At 36.1% G+C, this 26,721-nt stretch overlaps 1 protein-coding gene and 1 pseudogene across 4 annotated transcripts in view; both read left to right on the top strand.

Annotated features, from left to right (window-relative positions):
* ERCC6L2 (ERCC excision repair 6 like 2) overlaps nucleotides 1–26,721 on the top strand; it is a 143,567-nt gene that overhangs the window by 36,138 nt on the left and 80,708 nt on the right. For all 4 annotated transcript variants that reach the window (XM_017547197.2, XM_017547192.2, XM_017547201.2 and 1 more), the window contains 7 exons: nucleotides 7,798–7,959; nucleotides 8,360–8,567; nucleotides 12,934–13,074; nucleotides 14,066–14,179; nucleotides 15,052–15,171; nucleotides 20,456–20,527; nucleotides 21,090–21,235. In XM_017547197.2, the coding sequence (XP_017402686.1) occupies nucleotides 7,798–7,959; nucleotides 8,360–8,567; nucleotides 12,934–13,074; nucleotides 14,066–14,179; nucleotides 15,052–15,171; nucleotides 20,456–20,527; nucleotides 21,090–21,235 (963 nt within the window). The remainder of the gene's footprint in view (nucleotides 1–7,797; nucleotides 7,960–8,359; nucleotides 8,568–12,933; nucleotides 13,075–14,065; nucleotides 14,180–15,051; nucleotides 15,172–20,455; nucleotides 20,528–21,089; nucleotides 21,236–26,721) is intronic.
* On the top strand, nucleotides 9,659–11,099 carry LOC108316974 (annotated as a pseudogene).

Here is a 26,721-nt window from a genome sequence, read left to right as displayed (position 1 = left end):
AACCACTGCAGCACAGAGTGTGAGAGAGAAGTGGCCAAGAGGCAACACCAGTAATATGGCAGGGAATAGATTATAGAGAGTATTGGAAGGTACTTTGAGGATTTTGATCTTTATCCTGAGAGCAACAGAGTGCCCCTTACATTGTTGTCACCAGATTACCGACAGGATAAAAATGATCAGATTTGTACTTTGTAAGTACCCTAGCTGCCATGTTTGCAGATAGAGGAGAGCCAAGCTGAATGGAGAAAAAGCAGTTAAGAGGCTTGTTATGTGCTGAATTGTGTCACTTCACCTCAATTCCCCTTCCACAATTTCTGTGTTTAGGTCTCAGCCCCAGTACTTCAGAACGTAACTGTGTTTAGAGACAGATCTCTTTGATTAAGTTTTAAAGAGGTGGTTGAAACCGAGGCTGATTGGGTGGGGCCTGGGTCCAGTATGACTGGTATCCTTACATGAAGAGAAAGAGACAGCAAGGACACACACACGTTACAAAGAAAAGGACTTGAGGACACAGCAAGAAGGCAGTCATCTTGCAAGCCAAGGGGAGAGGCCTCAGGAGAAACCAAATTTGCCGACACCTTGCTCTTGAAATTCTAGCTTCCAGGATTGTGAGGAAATAAAATTTGGTTGTTTTAAGCCATCGAGTCTGTGGTATTTTATTTTGGTTGCCCTAGGAAACCAATGCCAGGCTTTTATAGTAGTCTCCTCAAGGCACCATGGTAGTGAGGTCAGAACTCTTCATAGTTGTGCCAGCAGCAGGCTGGGCCTTGGTAAACTCATTAACTTCATCTGCTTGTAGCGTAATTTCTGTACAGGGATACAATTTATACCATTTAGATGAAGATTTAAGTGTGGCATTAGAAACGGTTATCTAATAAGTCTTTAAAATGTTTAAACGTTATAGTTATACTCTGTTTGAACTATTGCTAATGAAGGATTCATGATATTCCCCCAAAGTCAACCGAAGCTTAGAAAACCAGGTTATTTTTTAAGGCGATACTTTCACATCAGCATTAAAATGATTTGGCATAGGATAAAAATGAAGAACGACAGTTGATAGTTGTCTCAGATTTTATAAGCACAAAATAAAGAGTAAAAAAAGTTAGTAAGCACAAAACAAAGAGTAAAAAAAGTTACTCATTAGCTATGTGGCTTTGGGTAAATTGGCCCATCTGGAAAATGACAGAGGATAAATTAAATCTGTCTTTGTGAAAACTAGCTCCTCAAGCCCAGCTGGAGAGTTTTATTAAAATCACCTTTAGTGAGATTTAATTTGTATACAATAGTTATACCATTTCAAGTATACAGTTTGATGAATCTTGACCAGGGATTGGTGTACTTTTTCTGTAAAGGACCAGGCAGTGAATATCTTAGGCTTTTGGGCCACATACGGCCTTGGCTGCATATTCTTTTTTATGACACTTTAAAATGTAAAAACTACTCTTAGCTTGCTGACCATACAAAAATGGCCATGGGCTGGATTTGGCCACGAGCAGTAGTATACTTGACTCCTAGTTTTGACAGATGAGTGTAACCACTATCCCAAACAAGATAGAAGCATTTTATTACTTCTTTACAGTAGCCTTTCCCCAGCCTTGGGCAACTACTGATTTTGATTGCGGTCGCTATAGATGAGCTTAAGCTGTTATGGAGCATGTCAATGGTATTACACAGGAAGCATCCTTCTGTGTGTGGCATCTTTTGTTTAGCATGGTTTTTGAGATTCATTCACATTGTGGAGTATATCAGTGATTGTTCTTTCTTAATGTTGCATTGTATTCCATCTTGTCAGTATGCACATTTTGTTACCCATCCATCTGAGGATAGATTTTGGGGTTTTCCAGTTTTTGATTATTATAGATACAACTTCAAGGGATATTTGTGTGTAAGCCTCTTTTGGACGTATGTTTTCATTTCTCGTGGAGTAGAATTTCTGGATTGTATGGTTAACTGTAGGCTTAGCTTTAGAAGAAACTGCCAAACCATTTTCCACAGTGGTTTTACTCCAGTTAGCAATATGTGAGAGAGTTCAGTGCTTCATATTCTCAGCAATATTTGGTATCGTCAGTCTTTTTGTTTAGCTGTTTTAGTAGGTGTATAGTAGTATCTTGTAATTTACATTTTTCTGATCCATGTGCACTTGGAAAAATGTTTTTTCTGCAGTTATTGGGTGCAGTGTTCTATAAATATCAGTAAGACTAGATTGGTTAAAGTATTGTTTACATGTTTTCTATCTTTGTTGATTTCCTTTTAGGTTGACTTATAGTATCTGAGAGAGGAGAGTTGAAATTTTCAGTTATAATTGTAGATATATTTATTTCTCCTTTCACTTCTGTCAGCATTTAATTTAGTATTTTGAAGTTCTTTTATGAGGTGTACATGCATTTATGGTTGTTATTTTTCCTGATGAATTGATCCTTGTATCTTTTTTAAAAAGTAACTATTTATTTCTAATAATATCTCTTATCTTGATCTTTTATCTGATATTAGCATAGCCATATTTTGGTACATTTCAGTAGTTTGCTCCTTTTTATTGCTGAATGGTATTGTTATATGGCTATCCCATATTTTATCTATTCGCCAGTTGATGGATATTTAAATTGTTTCCAGTTTTTGCCTATATGAATAATAACTGCTGTCTTATGCTGAGTCTTATGCTTACTGCATGTGAATAGCTTGTCGTGTTTTTATTTCAGCACATTTGTTCTTAATATTTGGAGTGAGTCTCTTATAGTGCAGTCTTGCCTGTTCATCCATTCAGATAATCTTCGCCCTTTATTTGGGATATGTAGACCGTTCACTTTGAGTACAGTTATTGGTAAAGTTGGATTTAGAGCTACCATTTTTGTAAGGTCTGGGATTTAATTTTATAAAGCAAACTTATAAGCTAATAAATTAGCCTGTTACTATTTCATGGATCCTGAGAGAAGACAGACTAATCTGAGGCATGGAGAGGTTAACATAATTTTCCTAGGCCTCCACAACTAAGAGGATGTGAGGTTTGAACACTGATCATCTACTGCCAGACCTCAGATTTTGTTTTGTTTTTGAGATAGGGTCTTGCTCTGTTGCCTAGGCTGGAGTGCAGTGGTGCTGTCACCGCTCAGTGCAGCCTCAGTTTCCCACCTCGGTCTTCCAGGCAGTGGGACTACAGGAATGCACCACCATGCCTGGAAAATGTTTTTTTCTTGTTTTTTTTTTGTTTTTTTTTTTTGTAGAGACAGAGTCTCCCTCTGTTGCCCAGGTTGATCCCAAACTTCTGGACTCAAGTGATCTTCCAATCTTGGCCTCCCAAAGCGCTGGGATTACAGGTGGGAGCCACCATGCCTGGCCAGACCTTAGGTTTTTAACCAATATACTATACCACCCCGAAAGATGTTTTGCTGTTAAATAAATGTAATAAATTCATGTATCATAGCATCAGGCATATTTTAATTATTTCTTACCTGTCTCCTTAGGCTCTTTGATGAGGAGATTTGTATTTTTAATTTCTGTATCTCAGTGCTTATTACACTTATAGCATATAAGAGTTGCCAAATAAATGTTTGTTAGGTTGCCGTTTTTTCTGTGATTCTTATAAATATTAAACAAGAATTCTGAAGTAGAATTATATAACTATAAATCATATATTTATAAGATTAGAAGAATCAAAAGCTTACGATTTTTGTTATATTTAGTTGTATTTATTAGTTCAAATGCCTTTATTTTGTGTTTGGCAAATATTTAAAATAATTAATATTTTACCTGAGCAAATATTAAGTTGTTTTTGTGAGGCTGGTGCTCTGCACTTACCATGGATAGTCCACGGAGGGGATAAACATGCTATGTAACATAAGGAGCTATGGCTTTTTTCTCATTGCTGTTATGTTTTTTTCTTTATTTCAGTTTTTGTCAGAGTTATGTATGTATGTGATTTAAAGAGCTAAATATGATAAAAGGCTTTTAGTGAAAAACAGCAGTTCACTGCCCCCCAATTGCCTTTACCTCAATGCTTACTGATCTTTGTTTTCTTTACCTCCTTACTGCTATAGAACATGTTTATGCTGCAACTGTTAAGTTTTTCTTTAGTTTTCAGCATCATCTGTTGATTTCTTCTTAAGGAAAACGAGGATTTTGCTGTGTTTTGCCCTTCTCTGGCCTGCTGTCAGATGACCTGGCCCATCTACTTTGTGCAGTGGGAGGATTCTTAAACAGACTATTATTGAATGTTTACATGACTCCAATTTCCAGAGACATTGGGGGCCACCCATTCTTAGCTTTTCCGGAACTAAATAATATGAATTAGATTGCTTCTTGGCTTTTTTCACTCTTGACATAGGATACGGTAGTCTCTGCTTTTGTAAGTCATCTTGTCCGTGTTCTTTTCAGCTTCTAGAATTTTTGCTATTTCTTCCTCTCTTTGTTCTTGAGGCTTCTAGCTTTTTTCAGCCTTATATTAAGAAAATGATGAAACCTATAGAAAATTTAATGGTACATGAACAACCACCCATATTCTCACCATCTAGATTCAATAGGGGGGTGTGTGTGTGTGTGTGTGTGTGTGTGTGTGTGTGTGTGTATTTTTTTTAAATGTTGGCAGAATATAAGTTAATGTATGTAAACGTGTGTGTGTGTCTGTGTCTTTGTGTATAGGGGAGGTAATGAATCATTTCAGCAAGTTGCATAAAACACAACATCTTTAAGTTTTTTAGCGTGGATTTCCTAAAACTAGTGATATTTGTTGTCATACCACAATATCACTGTCACACATGAGAAAATTAATAACAATTAAAATTTCCTCAGTTATTTTCAAAACACCTTTAATATCTAATATGTATAAAGCAGGATTCAGTAAAGGTTCAGATGAAGAATTTGGCTAAGTCTGTTTATTTTCTTCCCGTATACATCATTTTTCCAACTTTTACTTTTTAATTATATGACTTTTTGAGGGGACCAGGCCAGTTAGATGTCTTTTAGGATATCTCATATATTAGATTCGTCTGATTACTTTCTCAAGATACATTCATCTGTCATTTGTATTTTAGTAAGGTAGTTTTGGCCCAAAGGCTTAAATAGATTCAGATTAAACATTTTTGGCAAGAATGCTTCATAAATGATGTTGTGGACTTCTTATTACATCACTTCAGGAAGTATCAATGTCAGGTTGTTCGACTGTCAGTGATGCCAAGTTTGTCCCACAGGTTAAGGAGGTTACCATCATCAGATCTCTCCATTGTAAAGATATGTTTCTCCCTTTATAATGAGCAGATAATCTGTGGAGTGATACTTTGCCACTATTTAAATATTCTGATATCCCTCAATCCTTTTACTTAGTAGTGTTAGCATACACAAATTATTCTTGTCTGAATCAGTTACTTTACTAGGTTTGGCAAAATAATATTTTTCTAGTTTTATTATTTCTTTTCTATATGTTAATGCTATTCTCCTGTAAAGGAAAGCTTTCTCCATTAATTAGGAATTAACTACAATTTTGACTTTAAAAAAGCAAGGTGAATGCTTGATTCTTTTGCTTTAATGACCAATTTTTGGAGTAGGAAGTTAGCTTAATGGTCATCTACACTGGTGGCAAAATTTCTTACCCTCTCCTCCTTTCTTTCTTCCCCCCCCCCCTTTTTTTTTGTGAATATCACTATGGATTCGGGCATTATTTAAGTATAGTTGACATAAAATGTACTCTTGTAACTTAGAATAATTTTTGGTAAATTCTAAAAGTTGTGCAAGTATTACCACAATCTAGGTGTAGAACATTTCCATCACCTCAGAAAGTTATTTGTCTGTAGTCAGTCCCTGCTCCCATCTCCAGCCCCTAGCAACCACTGATGTGCTTTCTCCCTCTATAGATTTGCCTTCACTGGACATTTCATATAAATGGAGCCATTCAATATAAAGCCTTTGGTGTTTGGCTTCTTTCACTTAACATGATATTTTTGAAGTTCATTTATATTGTGGTACCTTTCAGTAGTTTGTTCCTTTTTATTGCCGCATGGTACTGTTATATGGCTGTTCTGTATTTTGCCCTTTCACCAGTTGAGGAACATTTGAATTGTTTCCAGTTTATGGCTATACAACTATGCTGCTGTGAACATTCACATACAAGTCTTTGCACCTAAGTTTTCTTTTTTCTTGGATAGATACATAGGAATGGAATTGTGAGGTCTTACACTCAGTTAAACATAAACTTTTTAAGAAACTGCCAACTATTTTAGAATAGTTGCTGTGCTTTCCCAAAAGCAGTGTATAAGGATTCTGGTTTCTCCACATCCTTCTTAACACTTGATATTTTTAATCATTTTTATCATAGCCATTCTAGTTTTAATTTGCAGTTCTCTAATAAGATGTTGAGAATATTTTCATGTACTTATTTGCCATCTGTATATCTTCAAGTAGACATTTCGTGAAATGTCTATTCGAATCTTTTGCTTATGTTTTAATTGAGTTTTTAAAATTTTGTTGACTTGTTGTAATTCTGTGTTGTCGTTTTTGTTTTGTTTTGTTTTTTGAACGGAGTCTGTCTCTGTCACCAGCCTGGAGTGCAGTGGTGTGACCTTGGTTCACTGCAACCTCTGACTCCCTGGTTCAGGTGATTCACCTGCCTCAGCCTGTCGAGTAGCTGGGATTACAGGCAGGTGCCACCACGCCCAGCTAATTTTGTATTTTTAGTAGAGACAGTGTTTCACCATGTTGGCCAGGGTGGTCTTGATCTCCTGACCTCATGATCTGCCCGCCTTGGCGTCCCAAAGTTCTGGATTACAGGTGTGAGCCACTGTGCCCAGCCCAGTTGTAATAATTCGTTATATATTCTGTATATAAGTTCTTTATCAGATTATGATTTGCAAATATTTCTGCCCCGTCTGTAGCATGTCTTTTTATTTTTTTAATGGTGTCATTGGAAGAGCAAAAGTTTTTAACTTTGATGAAGTCCAACTTACCACATTATTTTTAATTGACTACAAATTTTGTGTCATATCTAAGAAATATGTGCTTAATCCAGAGTCAACCATTGTTTTTTTCCTGTGTTTTAAAAGTTTTAGTTTATATTTAGGTCTATGATCTGTTTTTAGTTAATTTTCATGTGTGATGTGAAATAAGGGTCTAAATTCATTTTTCATAGAACTCCTGGATTTTTGTTTATTCAAAATTTTATATTCAATTGTAGTTAATATTCTTAATGATGCTCAAATATTCCGATTAGGCTGGCGTCTCTGTTCTTTGGATATATTTGCATTTGTATTTGGATACATCTGTGCCTTCCCGCAGTTCAGTGTTTGCCCCACACATGCCTGAAATCAACTGTTTCTCCATTTTTCCATGAGGCTGTAGTTAGTTACTTTTGGTGAAGAGACCACTATGGGTGCTCATTGCTGCTGGGGTAACAGTTCTAAAGTGTCTTAGTGGACAGGGCTGTGTAATACAGCTTTTAAAAATCATGAGTTTATATTGATATTTTTCATTCGGATTTAATGTTGCAAGTTTTATTTCTTTTATATTTGTTTTTCTGGTTTAATTCAAATAAGGTAATTTAAAAAAATCCTTTATTGTCATTTCAGTGATGTTTAAATGAAATTTTTCTTTTTACCATCTTTAAAGAATGTCTATATCCTTTTATCTTCTCTATGCATTTTATTTTTGTGGACTGTCCAAGACTGTGACCATTTAACTGACTAGGCAAGAATCCAATGGAATCATCAAAGAGGAAAAAGGAAAAAAACTTTGATGGAGAAAGCTACTCTCTAAAAATTCTATGGACTGAGAGGGGAAGTTTTCTCAACCATAACCTTCTTTTTTCTTACTTTATAGTTTGGAATGGTCAGCTGTCATTGTGGATGAAGCTCATAGAATCAAGAATCCAAAAGCCAGAGTAACAGAAGTTATGAAAGCTTTGAAATGTAATGTCCGCATTGGCCTCACTGGAACCATTCTTCAAAACAACATGAAGGAGCTGTGGTGTGTTATGGACTGGTGAGGGAAAACACTTTAAAAAAAATTATTTGATAGTACTTCAGCTGAATACTGTCTTGTTTGCTAAATATTAGTGTCCAAACAAACAAAACAGTCGTTTGTCTATTTTTAGATGTGTTGGACCCTCAATGTATATAGAGTAGAGAGGCCTATGAAAACCTATCTTTTTATTTATTACTCTTGGTCACTGAAGTAAATATGCGTGCTAAGTGCCAATCTCATCCTCATGTTATAGTCATAACCTGAAACTGTCATAAAGAAAGAACATTCTGTTTTCTTGGCTTTCGTTTTTGTTACCATTAGTAGTCAAGTAATGTAGTATATCTCTTAGAAGCAAGAAGTCAATGTTTTTCTTTTTAGGTAATAAAGCCCTCACATTTTTCTTATTGTCTTCATAAAGGGCTGTGCCAGGTCTTTTAGGGAGCAACTCCTACTTCAAGAAGCAGTTTTCTGACCCAGTAGAACATGGTCAGAGACACACAGCAACCAAGAGAGAACTAGCCACTGGCCGAAAGGCCATGCAAAGACTTGCCAAAAAGATGTCTGGTTGGTTTCTCAGGCGCACCAAGACTCTTATCAAGGATCAGCTGCCTAAGAAGGAAGACCGGGTAAGAACCGCATTTGTGTATATTATTAATTTCTGGTCATATTTTTATTTTATTTTATTTTTTTCTTTTTAAGAAAAAGCCTGTCTCCTGTGGTATTTTATGAATATAGTTTTTGCCTTTTACTCTGTATGGAAAAAAATTGTTACATGTAGAGTTTCAGAAACCATTGGTAGAGCTGAGTCGTTTTCCTTACTGACTTTACTAACCTGCTAACAGGTTTATTATTAATATACATTAAACTCATTTCCTAACAAAAAATTGTTTTTTTTTTTTTTTTGAGGCAGAATCTGGCTCTGTTGCCCAGGCTGGAGTGCAGTGGTGTGATCTCAGCTCACTGCAATTTCCACCTCCCGAGTTCAAGTGATTCTCCTGCTTCAACCTCTCAAGTAGCTGGGATTACAGACGGGAGCCACCACAATGCCTGGCTAATTTTTTTTTGTATTTTTAGTAGAGACAGGGTTTCACTATGTTGTCCAGGCTGGTCTTGAACTCCTGACCTCAGGTGATCCACCTACCTCACCCTCCCAAAGTAGTGGTATTACAGGCATGAGCCACCACGCCTGCCCTCATCAAAACTTTTGATAGAATTTTTCCCAATAAAGAAGGAAGAGCTTTTCTCTGCAATGTGCTTTCTGTTCACACTTTGTCCTTTGCATACTGTCTATTGTCCACCACACAGGGTATTCTTTGGTACCTTAATTCTAGCTGTAGGACCAGTGTGATTAATAGCTTTTTAAAAAATAGATAGGTCTGTTTCTTGTAGAATGCTATTTGCAGTTAGACAACTAACCTAACTTTTAGAATTTGTAGGAAAACTGTGTTGTTAAATTGTTTAAGAAAATATGAGGAGTGGACTTTAAGAATATATGTTTTTTAAATATAGTGGTCTTCTTTTATAGTTTTTAATCTTGTGTTTCTTCTAGCTTGGGCAATGGAATAAAGGTTCTACAAATTACTATGGAACTAACCTAATTAACATCCCAAATAAGGGCAGTCCTATGAAATGCCCTCTAATTTTAGTATATCCTCTTGATTGTTACTTTAAAAAGATAGATTTGAAAGGAAAATATATGATTAAATTGAGATACTTCATGGACTCTTATGTATGTAATTTAGCTACGTATCTAGTAGGAACAACACAAAAATATAAGGAGAGAATTGTGCGTTGAGATTTAGAACTTGGGCTCTGAAATCAAGTACTATGAGTGTAAATCCTAGCTCCTCTGCGTAGAGTTTTGTGACTTGGAGCAATTTGTGAGGCTCTCAAACCCGGGTTTCTTCTCTGTTAAATGGGAGTGGTGTTAGTAGCGCCTGCCTCACTTGGTTGCTCTGAAATGCATGGCATGTAAGAAATCTTGAGTAATTGATACTATGTTTAACAATAATAAATAATTCAAGATACCTTCGTCCTTCATTGACGACCATGTTCTATACTCTCTTTTTTTCTTATATGTACTTTTATGGTTCAGTCAAGCTGCACTAAATATTTTATAAATATTTTATAAAATATTTTATATTTTAAAAAACATTTAAAAAAATATTTTATAAAAACATTTTTAAACTAGTATTGGGAGGGGGCAGGCTGGATGTGTGCTGCCATGCATCCTTCTTCAGTCTGGTTTGGGTCTTCAAAAAATAAAAGATAAAAATACCTTCCAATAGAGCTCTGGTCATCCTGGCTAAAGGAGCAGAGGAAATGGAGATAGTCATCCCTGTAGATGTCATGAGACAAGCTGAGATTTAAGTCACCATTGCAGATCTGGCTGGAAAATACCCAGTGCGGTGTAGCCTTGATGTTGTTATTTGTCCTGATATTAGTCTTGAAGATGCAAAAAAGAGGTACCAAATGACAAGATGTTTGTAACAGGAGGTCATCCGGGTGCACAGATTTTATTTGAGTCTGTTGCCTTGGGAGAGATACTGAAGGAACAAGAAAATGAGAAGGGCCTCATAGCTACTATCTGTGCAGGTCCTGCTGGTCTGTTGGCTCCTGAAACAGGTTTTGGAAGTAAAGTTATAACATACCTACTTGCTAAAGACAAAATGAAGAATAGAAGTCATTACAGCTACTCCGAGAATCGTGTGGGAAAGGACAGCCTGATTTTTACAGATCAAGGGCCAGACTGGCTTCGCATTTGCTCTTGGGATTGTTGAGGCCTAAGAGGCAAGGAGGTGGTGGCTGAAGTGAAGGCTTCACTTGTTCTTGAAGACCAGAGCAAAAAAATGTGAAGATCGGTTAGAGAAATAGGCCATTTGGAATCCATTCTCACTGTGTTTGCTTTAAACAGAAAAATGGTAGGTTAGTTTTGCTGAAAAGCCATCACCATTCCTGCTTTTGTGAAGTACAGTTGTGAAGTAACAACCACACAGAGGTTTCTCAACGTACAAATTGTGTCTCTCGCCCAGTCTAGAGTGTTGTGTCATGATCTTGGCTCACTGCAACCTCTGCCCTCGCAGTTCAAGCTGTTCTGTCTCAGCCTCCTGAGTAGCTGGGACTACAGGCGCACGCCACCATGCCCAGCTAATTTTTGTATTTTTAGTAGAGGTGGGGTTTTACCATTATTGGCCAGGCCGGTCTCAAATTCCTGACCTCAGGTGATCCACCTGCCTCAGCCTCCCAAAGTGCTAGGTTTACAGGCATGAGCCATTGCGCCTGGCCTGTATCTACATTTCTGAGCCTTGTTTACAGAATAAACAGGACATTTAGGAAAAAAAAAAAAAAAGCATTGTTTTATCTAGACATTACTGTATTTGCTTGTATGCCCCTTTGCCTATTGACAATAATATTCTGTTGTGGTGATATAAGCATATAAATATTTACAAATATTCATATTTTACAAATATAAAAAATGTCAGTGCTTTGTCCCTGAAGTCAGGAAGTGCCTTGCCCAGTAAAGGACTACCTTTTAAAGTTCTTCTGATACTGGACAATCCCTGTGACCACCCAGAACCCTGTGAGTTCAACACCAAAGGTGTCAAAGTGGTCCACATGCCCCCAAACACAGCTTGTCTAATTCAGCTTTTAGATCAGAGGGTCTCAGGGACCTTTAAGGCTCATTGCACATGGTCCTCTATGGAAAGGATTGTAAGTGCTGTGGAGGAGAACCCTGCAAGAATACCATGAATGTCTGGAAGGATTAGACCATATGAAGATACCATCATCGTTCTAGAAAAAGCCATGAAAGCCATCAATCCTGGAATAGTAAAATCCTGCTGGAGAAGGCTATGTCCACATGTTGTGCATGACTTCAAAGGATTTACGACAGAGCCAGTGTGTGAAATCATGAGGGATTGTGGATATGGCAAAAAAGGTGAAGGGTGAAGCATTTCAAGATATGGATCTTGGAGAAATTCAAGAGCTAATTTAAAGAAATGCAGAACACCATACCAAAGGAATTAATTGAAGACGACTTGATGGAAATAAATGCTTTCAAAACAGTGCCAGACGACGAGGAACAAGACATAGAAAAAGCAGTAGAAGACAAATTGACATTAAATAATCTGGCAGAGGAGGTCTGATTATTTGATATTGCTCTTGACTTCTTTTATGACACAGACCCTTCTATGATACGGACACTGAAAGTAAAGCAACTGGTGGAAGAAAGACTGGCACCATATGGGAACATTTTTTAGAGAAATGAAAAGCAAAAAAGTCAGACAAATCACAACATGTTTCTGTAAAGTTACACCAAGTATGTCTGCTTCTCCTGCCTCCACTGACTTCCTTTCACTTCCTTTGCCTCTTCATTTCTGCTACTCATGAGACAAGAGCAACCTCTCCTTTTCCTTGTCCTCCTCAGCCTAGTCAATATGAAGCCCTTTGTGATGACCTACTTACACTTCATGAACAATAAAGATATTTTCGCTTTCTTAATGATTTTCTTAATAACATTTTATTTTTTCTAGTTTTATTATAAGAATATAGTATGTAATAGTTATACAAAATATGTGTTTATCAACTGTTTACACTGTTGTTAAGGCTTCTGGTCAACAGTAGGCTGTTAGTAGTTGTTTTTGGGGAATCAGAAGTTATACATGGACTTTTGTGGGGAGTTGGCACATTAGCGCCTTCCATGTTCAAGGGTCAGTTGTGTAAGGAAATCATCATTTGTTTGTTCATATTATGATTTCTTTTAATTAAAATTCTATGAGGTTTATTTGAAAATGAAATTATACTTTATATTACCTAGGGTGGGGTAGAGTAAAGAATGTAAGAGAATTGGGAGAAATCATCGTCATGTAAATAGAGAGAAAAATAGTTTATAGTAACTTTCACTATTATAATTATGAAATCAGATGTAGATTGTGATTTTTATTATTGCTATATACGAAATACTGATAACTACCTTGTATTTTATCTTGGCAGATGGTGTATTGTTCTTTGACAGATTTCCAGAAAACTGTCTATCAGACAGTGCTAGAAACGGAGGATGTGACTCTGATACTTCAATCTTCTGAGCCTTGTACCTGTGGCAGTGGCCGAAAAAGGAGAAATTGTTGTTATAAGGTAAGCGTGTCAGTATAGCTTTATAATCTTGCTTTTGATTACATAGTACTCTTTTCTAGTGTAAAAAAAAAAGTAGCTTTTCCTCAGACAGTTCTTTAAAGCTATGTCTTAAAAGAATGAATAGTTTTCAAAAATATTTTATAATATCAAATAGTAATTACATATAAAAATACATATTCAAATAGATTTTCAAAAAGTTAATTTTAGAAAGTAAGCTTAATTTTTATATCCTCCATTTTAGCTTTTTTTTTGGGAAGTAACCTTTCTTCTTCAAATTTCATTTCATTTTCAAGAAGTTTCTCATTTTCCGCTAATAGTAAACGAACATACTCTGGTATAGCAGGCTTAAAATACTATTCTGATGTTAGATACAGTATCGATGTAATAGAAACTGTGTATAAAAGAAAGTGGGTTTTTTTTAAGAATCAACATTTATTTGTACTTTTTTGACCTGTTCGTATTTACTGCTCATGTTTCACCTCTGTTTTATTAAATTACCTGTCACATGTCTGAGTACGTAGAAGAACCCTAAGTGAATATTTATCTAGATTGATATTTATTCCATCTCATTTATTTTGCTGTTTTTAACTACTTCCCTTTTTTTAGTAGCCCAGTCTCCTAGGAGCCTTGGAGCGTAAATGAGAAGAAGGGATCCACATTAGCAGTGTTACTGCCCTGTAGATTTCGTTACCAGGCACCTCCTAACAGCAGCGTTTCCATCACTGTGTGTCATGAGGATAAATACTTTCTGTAATGAGGATTTTCCCCTCTCTTTTATGAAAAATACCATGGTGTTATGATTTACCAAAAGGTGTGATTCCACATTAGTGATTTGTGGATATTTTATATAATAGTGGACTATCATTTTCCTGGAATTTATTGTGCCAGAGTTACCAGATAATAAATATTATTGTAAGTGATATATTTTATGATGTAAGCAGGTGCATAGCTGTGTTAGTCATTTTTATTTTTTATGTTTTTCTGGTTACAGACCAATTCTCATGGTGAAACAGTGAGAACCTTGTACCTCAGTTACCTTACAGTCCTTCAGAAGGTAGCTAACCACGTCGCACTACTGCAAGCTGCGAGCACCTCCAGACAGCAGGTTTGCTGGCATTTTACATTTCTTTGTGATGCTACTGGTGTCGACATTTTATAAAGTTTTAAAATAAAGTTATTAAACAAAGTATTTTTGGATGAAATTTAAGAGGAAACTGACTTGCTCATTTTTACTATGTAGATATCAAAGAGTATGTGCACTTAAGTTTTTAATCAAAGTGAACAAATTTAAGCTTAATTTAAAATAATTATTTTTTATGCCTTTAATAATGTTCACGTCTTAATTTTTCAAAACATTCTTTGGTATAATTACTAAATAACATATTTGATGAGTCACTTCTGTTGCTTTAATAATGTGTGTAATGGTATTTAATCTACTAGGTAAAATGAGCATTTATAATAACTTATATTAAGTATTGAGGCTGTTTACCAAACTGGCTAAAATCAGTAATTTCAAAGTTTAGGTTTAAATTCAATCATTTACTTTGGTTGTGTTCTTTTACTCTAGAGCACACATAAATGAAAAGGTGTTTTTGTAATGATTTTATATTTTCCTTCCATGTTATAGTTGATGCCATTTAAATGTAATTTTGAAATCGCATGAGAATTTGATATTGTTCTTTGATAGTACTCTTTACTCTTTTTGGGAGTATTTAGCACCTTCTTTTGGAACTCTTAAAAAATCTTTAAAAAGCAATGATCAAGTTCATATCCCACATCATTAAGAATTCATCAACGCCATATATGTTTAACATATTATTTTAAGAGTTTCTGAATTCTTAGTCTGACTTAGGGAAGCAGAAATCTTTAAAGTAATACATTCCTTCTAAAAATAATTTTTTTCATAGATTATTTCAACTTTTTCAGGGTTAAATGTGTTAAGTGAAAATATCTTTTCTTCTGTCTTTTCCCATCAAGGAAGCACTTATCAAAAGGATATGTGATCAGGTATTTTCCAGATTTCCAGATTTTGTGCAGAAAACCAAAGATGCAGCCTTTGAAACACTTTCTGACCCTAAGTACAGTGGAAAAATGAAGGTAAGTGCTTCTCTTTCAGGTTGCATACAAACAGACATGATATACAAAATATTTATTCAGTGGTATGACAGAAACACCAACTAGTCAGTACATGTGCTCAATCATTCAGACGAGATGGTGGCTATCAACAGTTGGTGCAGTTGTATCAGCATTTATTAGGTCACTATGAACCCTGAATACAGATGCGTGCTTTTGGTAGGTCCTCGGTAGTAGTTGCTTCAAATATACTTCAAATGTGTGCTGTTATCACATAGATAATAGCTCGTCTTCAAATGTTTAAGGAAATAACCTACCAGAAATATAAATGCTAATGCAAAGGGCGGGGGGAGGGAGGTGGGGGGGGGAGGTGGGGGGGGAGGTGGGGGGGGATGGGTAAAGGCATTATCTTGAAATTAGAGAAAGGAATTTCTTGAAGAGTTCAAGATAGGCAAGGTCTGTATGCCTAGAATTTTCTGCATGTTGTTTTTACCTGCAGACCTAGATTGTAAAGTTTCAAAGAGACATTTGTCATACACGGGAAAACTGACCTGTAGCTGCGTTGCTGTTGGTAACGTGTTACCACGGGAGGGGTGTGAAAAGTAAGGCTAAGTTCTCCAACCCTAACACAGGCCTTGGGCATTGCCTGTGGCAGCAACATAAAATGCTGACAGCTTCCTGCCTCCTTGCAACAGAGTTAGTTTGTTTAACCCCTTAATAACTATAAAGAATCTTTTATATGTGGATTCACAGATTTTTACAGAACAATTCTCAACTTCGTTATAATTTTTAAAAGGTAAATTATTTCTTTTGACAAAAGGAATTAAAAGGAAGTAATTCAAAGTAGTTTTTTTTTTTTTTTTTTGGGGTGGGGGTTTTTGTTTTTTTGAAGACAGAGTCTTACTCTGTCACCAGGCGGGAGTGCAGTAGCTTGATCTTGGCTCACTGCAACCTCCACCTCCAGTTCAAGTGATTCTTCTGTCTCAGCCTCCTGAGTAGCCAGGACTACAGGTGCACACCATCATGCCCAGCTAATTTTTGTGTTTTTAGTGGAGATGGGGTTTCACTATGTTGGTCAGAATGGTACTTGTAGCAATTAATCTAGATAAGCTCATCATGGTTTAGTTTACTTGGGACCTCTAAAATCAATGAAATAAAATAGAAGGTAGGAATATACATATAGTAAAGACTATTGCATTAAAAACTTACGTTTCTTTAAAATAGATGTTTATATTAATGAGGATATCATGTGATTTATTATCACAACAAATAATTCAAATTTAATGATATTTTCTAAGGTAGCAAATGTATTTTTGTCATCCATTTCATTGACTTTAATTATTTTTAAATTAAAATAATGCTTATTTTAATTTAAAAATAATTATCATCTAACCAAGGATAGAACTGAGCAGTTATTGTCTCACAGTTTAAGCCAATAGAATATTTCCAGGAATTATAGCCTCCTCTGAAAACTGCATTATCCATTGCTACTTATTTAAATTTTATTCCCTGTGACTCTTCACTAAGAAATTACCAGTGTGGAAATTAAAGTTTTATAAGTGCATTTTATATTTTTTATATTTTTATATTTTTTACATATTCATTAAAGATATAATTGTAAAATAGACTTTTAAAGTTAATCTTCCTAGGTTTAATAGTGTCTGATTAAGAGAATGATTGGATTTAATTTAATTTTAATGTTTAGAAGGGAAAAGGAAGCATAAATGGTTGCTGGAGGCTGAATAGTATCTTTACATGTGAATGACGCAGGTAATTTATTTGCTTCATGAGAGAACACCAACCACACAGAGTTGGCTAGTAATAATCTAGGGATGTGTTTTTAGACTATGTTAAATCATTTGATTAACAGCATCATCTGGTCATACATTGATTTGGTGATGCAGAATTTACAGGCTTATCATAGAATCATTGCCTGTGGGTTTAAGAACTCCGAGAATTGAGTTGCATGTATTTTTTGAATTCAGGTGATAAAAGATCTTTGTTTGGCTTGGCTTGTCATAGGTCAGCCTGCAGGTGCAAGGACTCTGTGAACAGAATGCCTGCTATAATCTTTATAGCCTCAGAGCTACACTCATGACCCCAGCTCTTTATCTTGAGTGTCAGGGTTGTGACCTCAACTGTCATTCAAGGGGATAGTCACAAGTTGCAGTCATTCACCTGATAAAAATCCTCACTTTTCTTTCTCTTGAGAAGTGCCGCAGAGCCACTTACTGTGGAGGGTGGGAAAAAAGACTAGGAGCAGCTTGGTGCTGCTGAAGTCACACAAGGGTCATATTCATCTTTCTAGGCCTGACTGACCAGTTGAGAACAGTTAAGATCCAAGATTCCTTGCCGTTAACCCCAAATATGTGATTCCTTTATAGATGGATTGTCTTGTTCTGTGGGGGACAACTGAGTGATAAAACATTGGATCTATATTGTTAAGACTCCAACTTATATTGATTGCATCGTCATTTTGGAAATTTCTGGGATCTTGATTTATAGTCATTTACTTAGCTAGTTTCTTTAAACTAGCCTAATTAAGACCCCAGTTTAAAAAATTTACTTTTGGGGCCGGGCACGGTGGCTCACACCTGTAATCCCAGCACTTTGGGAGGCCGAGGCGGGTGGATCATGAGGTCAAGAGATCGAGACCATCCTGGTCAACACGGTGAAACCCCGTCTCTACTAAAACTACAAAAAATTACCTGGGCATGGTGGCACGTGCCTGTAATCCCAGCTACTCAGGAGGCTGAGGCAGGAGAATTGCCTGAACCCAGGAGGCGGAGGTTGCGGTGAACCGAGATCGCGCCATTGCACTCCAGCCTGGGTAACAAGAGCGAAACTCAGTCTCAAAAAAAAAAAAAATTTACTTTTCCTCTGACTTGTTTTTGTTTTTACTGTAAAACATTTGAAAATACTTAAAATTGCAATAGTTATAATACTACCCCAAACAATAAGAATGGATGTCTATACAATATATCTTTGGTTTAAAAGGTTAATATCTTAAGAAGAATGAAAAACAAACCACAGACTGGGAGAAAATATTAGCAAAACAATAAAGGATTGGTTTACAAAATATGCAAAGAACTCTTAAAGCTTAACAATAGGAAAGCAAGCAATCAAATTTAAAAATGGGCAAAGGATCTGAACAGATACTTTCCCAAAGAAGATAATAGAGATGGCAAAGCATATGAAAAAATGTTTAACATTACATGTCATAAAAGAATTACAGATTAAAACAACAGTGAGATACCACTAGATACCTATTAAAATGGCCAAAATCCAGAACACTGACAAGCCTAAATGCTGGTGAGGATGTGGAATAATAAGAACGCCCATCTGCTGCTGATGGGAATGCAAAATGGTACAGTCACTTTGGAAGACAGTTTAGTGGTTTCTCACGAAGCTCTTAACTAAAAAATATTACCTTAAGTTCTTACCATACTATCCAGCAATTGTACTCCTTGATATTTACTCAAATGAGTTAAAATGAATTAAATTTTAATGAGTTTTAATGAGTTAGAAACTTAAATCCACACAAGAACCTCACATGAGTTTATTCATCATTGCCAAAGCTTAGAAGCAACTAAGATGCCCTTCAGTAGGTAAATGGGTAAACGAGCTGTGGTACAGCCATACTGTGGAGTGCTATTTAGCAGTAAAAAGAAATGAGCTATCAAACTACCAAAAGACATGGAAGAACCTTAAATGCATATTGCTGAGTGAAAGAAACCAGCCTGAAAAGGCTACATACTGTATAATTCCAACTATGTAATACTCTCAAAAGGCAAAACTATGGAGACAGTAAAAAGTTCAGTGGTTGCCGTGGGTTCTGGGGAAGGGAAGGATGAGTTGGTGAAGCACAGGGAATTTTTAGGGCAATGAAACGATCCTGTATTATACTGTAATGGTAAATATATGTCATTATATGTTTGTGAAAACCCGTAGAACTGTATAACTCAGTGAATAAACCCTAATGTAAATTGTGGACTTTAGCTAATAATAATGTATCACTATTCATTCATCAGTTGTTACAAATATACCACACCAATACTAATAATTAATACTCGATGTTATATTTTCTAATAATATTATTAATACAGATGTTAATAAGAGAAAGTGTGGGGGAGGTTGGAAATAGGGAAAGAGGAGTTTTCTGCATTTTCTACTCAGTTCTGTAAAACAGAAAAAAATAATGTCTATCAATTTAAAAAGTTAGTCTTATGTGAAATTCAAATTTATATACTTCATATAGAATCAGTTATTTAAAAATAAAGCTTTTACATGCAAATAAAACTTCATAGGTTCTTCAAATATTAAAGTAATGTTTACTTGATCTATAACATTTTTATTTACGATTTGATTGATTATCTGAGTAGAATTTTTTTTTAACTCCATAGTTTTTTTTGAGGGACTGGGGGTGGTAGGGGTCAAAGTTAGCCCAATAGCTTCTCTTGATCAACTGTTAAGTAAGTGTTCTATTAGGGTTTATTTTTTATTTTTTATTTAAAAGCTTAAGTATTTATCATTAAATACGTTGTTTTAGTGTTTGTTTCATTTTTCGGAAAGATTTTAAACTTTGTGTAGAAAGTATCTTTTTTCCCTGTGTGGATTGCTTTTCCAGTGTTCTGGAGCTGTCATTGCCAGATGTGGAAATAAAAATAACAGTGTGAATGTTATACCCAGGGCTTCGGCCTGTTTGCTTCCTCCCTAAAAGCACTGTGTGTGGGGGCAGATTACTGGCATTTTGAGGTCAAAATCAAATCTGGAAGTCGGAGCTTACTGTAAATAGAGAAACAAAGGGGAGAAAATGAGAAGAGGTGTATATCTGACTGATTATTCTAAGAAAATAAATATCAAGACTTTTAGAACCTATATGTAATTGAACACATTTCATTACATCCATCTAGGGACAATTTAAATACTTCCTAAAAGGAATGCTGCTCTATAATTTAGTTTCTTAACATATTGTAGGTATAAAGAAAGTGTATTTTGGAAATTAAATTAATCCATTTAAATGCATCCCATAATCGAAAATGTTTCCTTTTTATTAAAACCAGATGAGATGAAATAAAAGTCTTTGGGAACTTTACCTCCTTATTGACAATATGATGATGAATAACATTTGATGTAATAGCTAATACTTTATTTCTCTAACTTGGAAAAAATGAGAGGAATTAGAAAAGATGATTGAGGTTAATACTGTATGAAAATAATTTTAAAGAAATTCTCGAGTGATGTTTATATGTATAAAGTGTACTTATAGTTGGAACTGGTTCACTGATTTTCTGTGGTTCATTTTCAGGTCCTTCAGCAACTTTTAAATCATTGCAGGAAAAACAGAGATAAAGTTCTTCTCTTTTCTTTTTCCACCAAGGTGAGTTTCAGCTAAAGTATTTCCTTGATTGACCAGCACTAACTCTTGAGGCATAAAGAGTAAAGCATGTTCCTACATGACACCTTACAGCCACATTTTCTCTTATCTACATAGTAGGAAATAGTGAGGTAAGCAACTTAGTTTTTAAAAAGATGATAAAATTTCATTTGTTTTAGGATTACTGTCAGTTATCAAACTCAAAGATTTTTGTTTTCTGTTGATGTTTTTAATAATTACAATGTTCTTTAAGACATTTAAGATATTTTAGAACTTAGAAAATAGCACACATATATTTACATAAATGATTTGACCAGTAATACTGTTTTTTAGAAACAAAAAGATTGATTTTTGTAACAAGTTCTGATTGTTAAAGCCATAATGCTGCGGGATAACAGGAATAAAATATGTGGGTCAGAAGTGAGAAAAATATTTATTGCTCTTGGAATTATAAGAAAGAAATTATGAACCCCAATAATTAATACTTAGCAAGCCTCAACTTTGTAATGGTCTGAAACTAACGTAACCAAGATTCACGTTTGCCCGCTTCACACCTCCCCTCTAGTTGCTTGACGTGCTACAGCAGTACTGTATGGCATCTGGGCTGGATTTCCGGCGACTTGATGGAAGTACAAAATCAGAGGAAAGACTCAAGATTGTGAAAGAGTTCAACAGTACACAAGACGTTAACATTTGCCTTGTCTCTACAATGTAAGAAAAGTAAATTTAATAACTTCATTTTTATCTATTGTTTTTGAGATTTAGGGTAATTTTTAAAACTATTACTGGATTAATTTTTAATGGCTATGCTTATATTGTTTTGTTTTATTTGGCTTTAAGGAGAAGCAGCAAAAATTGGACTGAAATTTCAATATTTTAAATTTTAGCTAGGCTTTTCTCTCATTTCCTTTATCGTTACTGAATTCCCTTAGAAGTCTAGGTTTATAAAGGTAACAATAAAAAAAATGAATATTTCTTCCTACAAATTTTCTACAGTATATTTTGATCCATGTCTTCTGGTTGGAATAATCAGACTTCTTATTAATCGGATAACTGAGAATCACCATAGCAGCAGTTTTCCCACTGTGCCAGGGAGCCCTTGACAGCCTGCTGAGGATAGGGGGCCTCTACCTTGTCTCAGCTGGAGTAGCTCTGCAGTTAGAGATTTTATGAAAGATAAATTGGTTCTAACCCTTACGTACGAGTATCCCTATGAGACCTTTTAGAGAATATACACACTCCTGAAAAGATTTAAATCAATGTAAACCCCTAAGTAAGATTAATCCCATTTTAGGAAGATAGCTTTTGACACCCTGTGTAATAAGAATTTTATAGATTCATTCCCACTGTCTTTCAGAATTCCAAGGGACTTTAAAAATACGTAGATGCAAAATGCACAAAGTAAAAATTAAATCAGAATAGAAATTAACTTAAAATGAGGAATAAAGGCCGGGCATGGTGGCTCACACCTATAATCCCAGCACTTTGGGAGGCGGAGGCAGGCGGATCATGAGGTCAGGAAATCAAGACCATTTTGGCCAATATGGTAAAACCCCATCTCTACTAAAAACACAAAAATTAGCTGGGTGTGGTGGTTCGCGCCTGTAGTCCCAACTACTCAGGAGGCTGAGGCAGGAGAATCACTTAAACCCTAGAGGCAGAGGTTTCAGTGAGCCGGGATCATGCCACTGCAGTCCAGCCTGGCAACAGAGCGAGACTCCGTCTTAAAAAAAAAAGAGAGAGAGAAAAAGAGTAATAAAATATGTTTATGAATGAACTAACACTGTTGAGCACTTAAATTATTCTTGAATTCCTACCAGTAAGATAAATGGGGAAAAGTTTTGGATTCCCATTTTCCCATGAATGAATGCAAGAAGTAATTTTTCACATTAGTCCTTACGTACAGACCATTAAGTGACATAGAATACTGTGTTCAGTTAAATTTTGTAAAACACATTAGTATTCTAACTTTAAAATGGTTCCCAATGATAGATGCAGTAAACAGCGGTTGCAGTAATAGACTCTGCAATGGCAAGCAGTAGTCTACCACTTCTGTTCTGCTCATTTCCACTTCATTTGATGAGATCCTCCTTAAAACTCCTTGTTATCCCTTCACTTTTGTTTATCAGAAGTTGCTGTTTAACCCTGTCCATTGAATTTTTAATTTTAATCATACTTTTAAAAATGTTTTTTTCAGATGGCATTCTTGCTCTATTAACTCCTGTACTTCGGGGTGCTGATCCTTCGATTTGTTGTTTCCTCTGGCTCTTGCTTATCGATGATGGTTTCTTCATGTTTGGCCATTTTTCTCTTCTGAGCTTATCTTCAAGGGGATTTTTTCCTCCGGAAATCCTTTGGAGACCAATTGTAGGAGTTTTCCACTTGTCTGGCTTTGCTTTGGCTTCTGCTGGGCATCCTGACAAGACAAGGGAAAAAGTTTTAGATTCCTATTTTTCTGTGGCAATTTGAGTAATATATTGCATAAGTCATTACATAAGGAACCTTACGTAATATAATAAATACATTCTTCAGCTGTGCTTTACAAAAGACACATAAGTTCAGTTTTTATTTTGTTTCTATCGTTTTGCAAAGGTTTATTTTTATTTTTTATTTTTTTATTTTTGAGACAGAGTTTCACTCTTGTTGTCCAGGCTGGAGTACAATGGCGCGATCTCATCTCGCCGCAACCCCCGCCTCCCGGGTTCAAGTGATTCTCCTGCCTCCGCCTCCCGAGGAGCTGGGATTACAAGCATATGCCACCAAAGCTAGCTAATTTTTTGTATTTTTAGTAGAGATGGGGTTTCTCCACGTTGGTCAGGCTGGTCTCAATTTCCTGTTCTTGTGATCCACCCGCCTCAGCCTCCCAAAGTGCTGAGATCACAGGCATGAGCCACCGTGCCTGGCTTGCAAAAGTTTATATTTACTCTCTGTTGTAACAGAAGTGTTTTGACATTGGCTTAGCCATTATCTTGCCAGAATATGAACTCTTCATTATCTTTTAGTATATCAACTTTATGTGACTTGGAACTTCTGTAAAGAAGGAGGACTTAGGCTACTGTCACTACTCTCTCCCCTTTTTTCTTGCGATGTTTGCTCTTTTAAAATTATTGTCTATAAATTACTTTTGTAACTTTAAATCTTTGCACTTCTGCACTGGATCCATTGGATTTCTTCTTAGATCTTTTTCCTGGAATCCATGCCTTCTTTCTTGGTTTGCCCTCATGTTTTACCAGAAAATTGATTCAAATTTTGATGTTCTGTCCATTAACTTTCTACATGCCTTCTAAGTCTTTGTAATATGTGGTATTAGCATTACCCCACACACCCACCCTTTCTTCTACTTTTGTCACCTGTCCATATTATCTGTTAACTATTTAACTTTTACGTTGTCAAAGGTATTAATGTTTTCAATAAGTCCTGCACCAATAACCAGTTACTGTCCATAGGTTGGCTCTAAAATTTGGAGGCAAAAAACCAGATTTACTATGTTTTTATGAACTAAACATCTTTAATGCAGGGGCAAGTAGTGCTAATATAATTTCTCTGAATGTTCCCGACCTTTTGGTCAATACAAGATGAGTCTTAACATCAGCCTCATGTGACTTCTCTTTCCTAAGACTTCATTCATGTTTTATGTTTGCACTGTTCAGTTTACTTCAAATCTCAATCATGACCTTTTTGGTCTTTTCCCTCTCAGTCTGTTTTTGTCCTTTGTAATAATCCTCAGTGTTACCAATTGTCATTTGCAAGTTCTCTTCTGTTGAGTCCTCTGTATCTTGAACCTTACTCCTGAAACCTTTATTCCTTGGTTTCAGGCTGGCCTAGTTGTTTTCTAGGCCTGATAAAGAACTGTCATCTTAAAGTCTTCTTTCCACTGCTCTTCTGCATTGGATCTTTTTCCTGGGTTCCATGCTGTTTTTATTCTTGACTTGCCCCCTTCTTTTCCTGGGAAATATCCTCATGTAAATTTTTAAGCCAGCATATATGGGAAGTAACATTTCTGCATCTGTCATTATAGAAAGTGTCTTTTATTGCCCTCTCACTTAATTGATACTTTGTCCGACTGTACAATCTAAATTGAAAATTATTTCCCCTTATATCTTTGAAGGGCTTGCAGCATTGTTTTCTGATCGATAGTGTGGGTAAATAGATGTCTAGGGCCAACCTGATTTTCATTCCTTTTGGGAACTCGTAAGAGTTTTTCTTCATCTACAGTGTTCCAAAATTTGAGTCTTAGTGTGAATCTTTGTTCATTTTTTTTGTGCTGGGCACAGTAGGCTTGTATGCTGAAGGCTTATGTTCTTTTTCAACTCTGGAAATTGCTTTTTTATTATTTCTTTAACAATGGCATTTTTTCTTCCTGTTTCTCTGGTCCCTCCCTCTTGCGTGCCAGGTCATCAGACTTTCAAACGATACTGGTTCTTTAAATGTCTGAACTTTTCTGTCGTCTTTTACATGTTGTCTTTTTGCTCTATGTTCTGAAAAATGTCATGTTTTGATCTTATTTTGTTTGAAATAATCACTTTTTTTTTTTTTGAGATGGAGTGTGACTCTTGCCCAGGCTGTAGTGCAGTGACGTGATCTTGGCTCACTGCAACCTCCTGCCTCCTGGGTTCAAGTGATTCTCCTGCCTCAGCCTCCTGAGCAGCTGGGACTATAGGCACATACTACCATACCCAGCTAATTTTTGTATTTTTAGTAAAGACAAGGTTACACCATATTGGCCAGGCTGGTCTCTATTTCATGACCTCATGATCCGCCCTTCTAGACCTCCCAAAGTGCTGGGATTACAGGCGTGAGCCACCACACCCAGCCATGACCTTTTTAATTTAAATTTAGTTTTTCTTGCTTTCTGAGCTCTTTTGTTTTTGAAGTTACCTTTTGTTCTGGAAAATTAGTGTTTTAAACCTAGCTTTTTGTAGTCATTTTATTGTTTATTTAAAGAAGGATCATCTGGCATTTTTTCTGGGGTTTGTTTTTTGATTTTGGAGAATCAATGAATTTATTAATGAGTTTGAGGAAAATTGGAGATTTTAAGATATGAAGCCACCCTATCCATAAACATGGTGTCTCTCTATTTAGGTTTTCTTAGAAGCGTTGTTCAAATAAATACACTTACTTGATACAGGAAGAGAATGTGGCAGACCTAAGGAATAAACTGCCTATATCCTCATTAGGATCTCAAATACCAGTCCTCAGCTTGAAAAGAGCAATATTCAGTTTTTTTTCTTTTTCTTTTTCTTTTTTTTTTCTTAACAAGTACCCCTTTGCTGTTAGCCATGTAAGAACAGAGTGACAGGTTTTAAAGTTTAGGTTTCGGAGTTGTATTATCATCAAATGGAGAATCATCTCATCTGCAGAGAGAGAGTGTAGGGTTTCTTTCCTTCTTCTTTAAAGGGAGCTTTGCTTCTTCCACAAGGACTGAAGTTATAACTTCAGAATCTCTTCAACTGGTACAGATCTTATCTGTGGCTGATATATGGCACCTGAGATGGTATCATAAATGGGCCATGCCTGACTTTGCCATCAAGAAGCTAACTGGAATAGATAATTAGATTTATTCAACACATAAACCTTTAACTTCTTTTCTGCTTTTCTCGTGTCTAAATTGCACCCTATCCCCTAACTTACTCATTTTTTAAAATCCTTTCTAATACTTTCTCTCTATTCCACCTCATTGTTTTCTTTGAGTTCAAGTCTCTGTGACATTTTCATGCTATGTCTAATAAGCAGTTTTCCAAAGGAGAAAATTCAGTTTCTACTGAGCACTGAACTTTAAATCAGGACATTTGGGTTTGAATCCAGACACTGGCTACCTAGGAGATTGTGAACAAATTAATTTTTCTGATTGTTAGTTTCCTCACCTAAAAAGTCAGGGTAATATTTTGCTTATAGAAGTCTTGAGAGCAGGCTGGGCGTGGTGGCGCACACCTTAATCCCAGCACTTTGGGAAGCCGAGGTGGGTGACTCACCCGAGGTCAGGAGTTCGAGGACCGGCCTGGCCCACATGGTGGAACCCCGTCTCTACTAAAAATACAGAATTAGCCAGATGCGGTGGTGCAAGCCTATAGTCCCAGCTACTCAGAAGGCTGAGACAGGAGAATCGTTTGAACCTGGGAGATGGAGGTTGCAGTGAGCCGAGATGGCACCACTGCACTCCAGCTTGGGCAAGACAGAGCGAGACTCTGTCTCAAAAA

Source organism: Cebus imitator, unplaced genomic scaffold (genome assembly GCF_001604975.1).
Source record: "Cebus imitator isolate Cc_AM_T3 unplaced genomic scaffold, Cebus_imitator-1.0 Scaffold196, whole genome shotgun sequence".
In the NCBI taxonomy this organism is placed as follows: domain Eukaryota; kingdom Metazoa; phylum Chordata; class Mammalia; order Primates; family Cebidae; genus Cebus; species Cebus imitator.
Note: the sequence above shows the minus strand (reverse complement) of the source record. Positions and strands in the feature narration are given on the sequence as shown.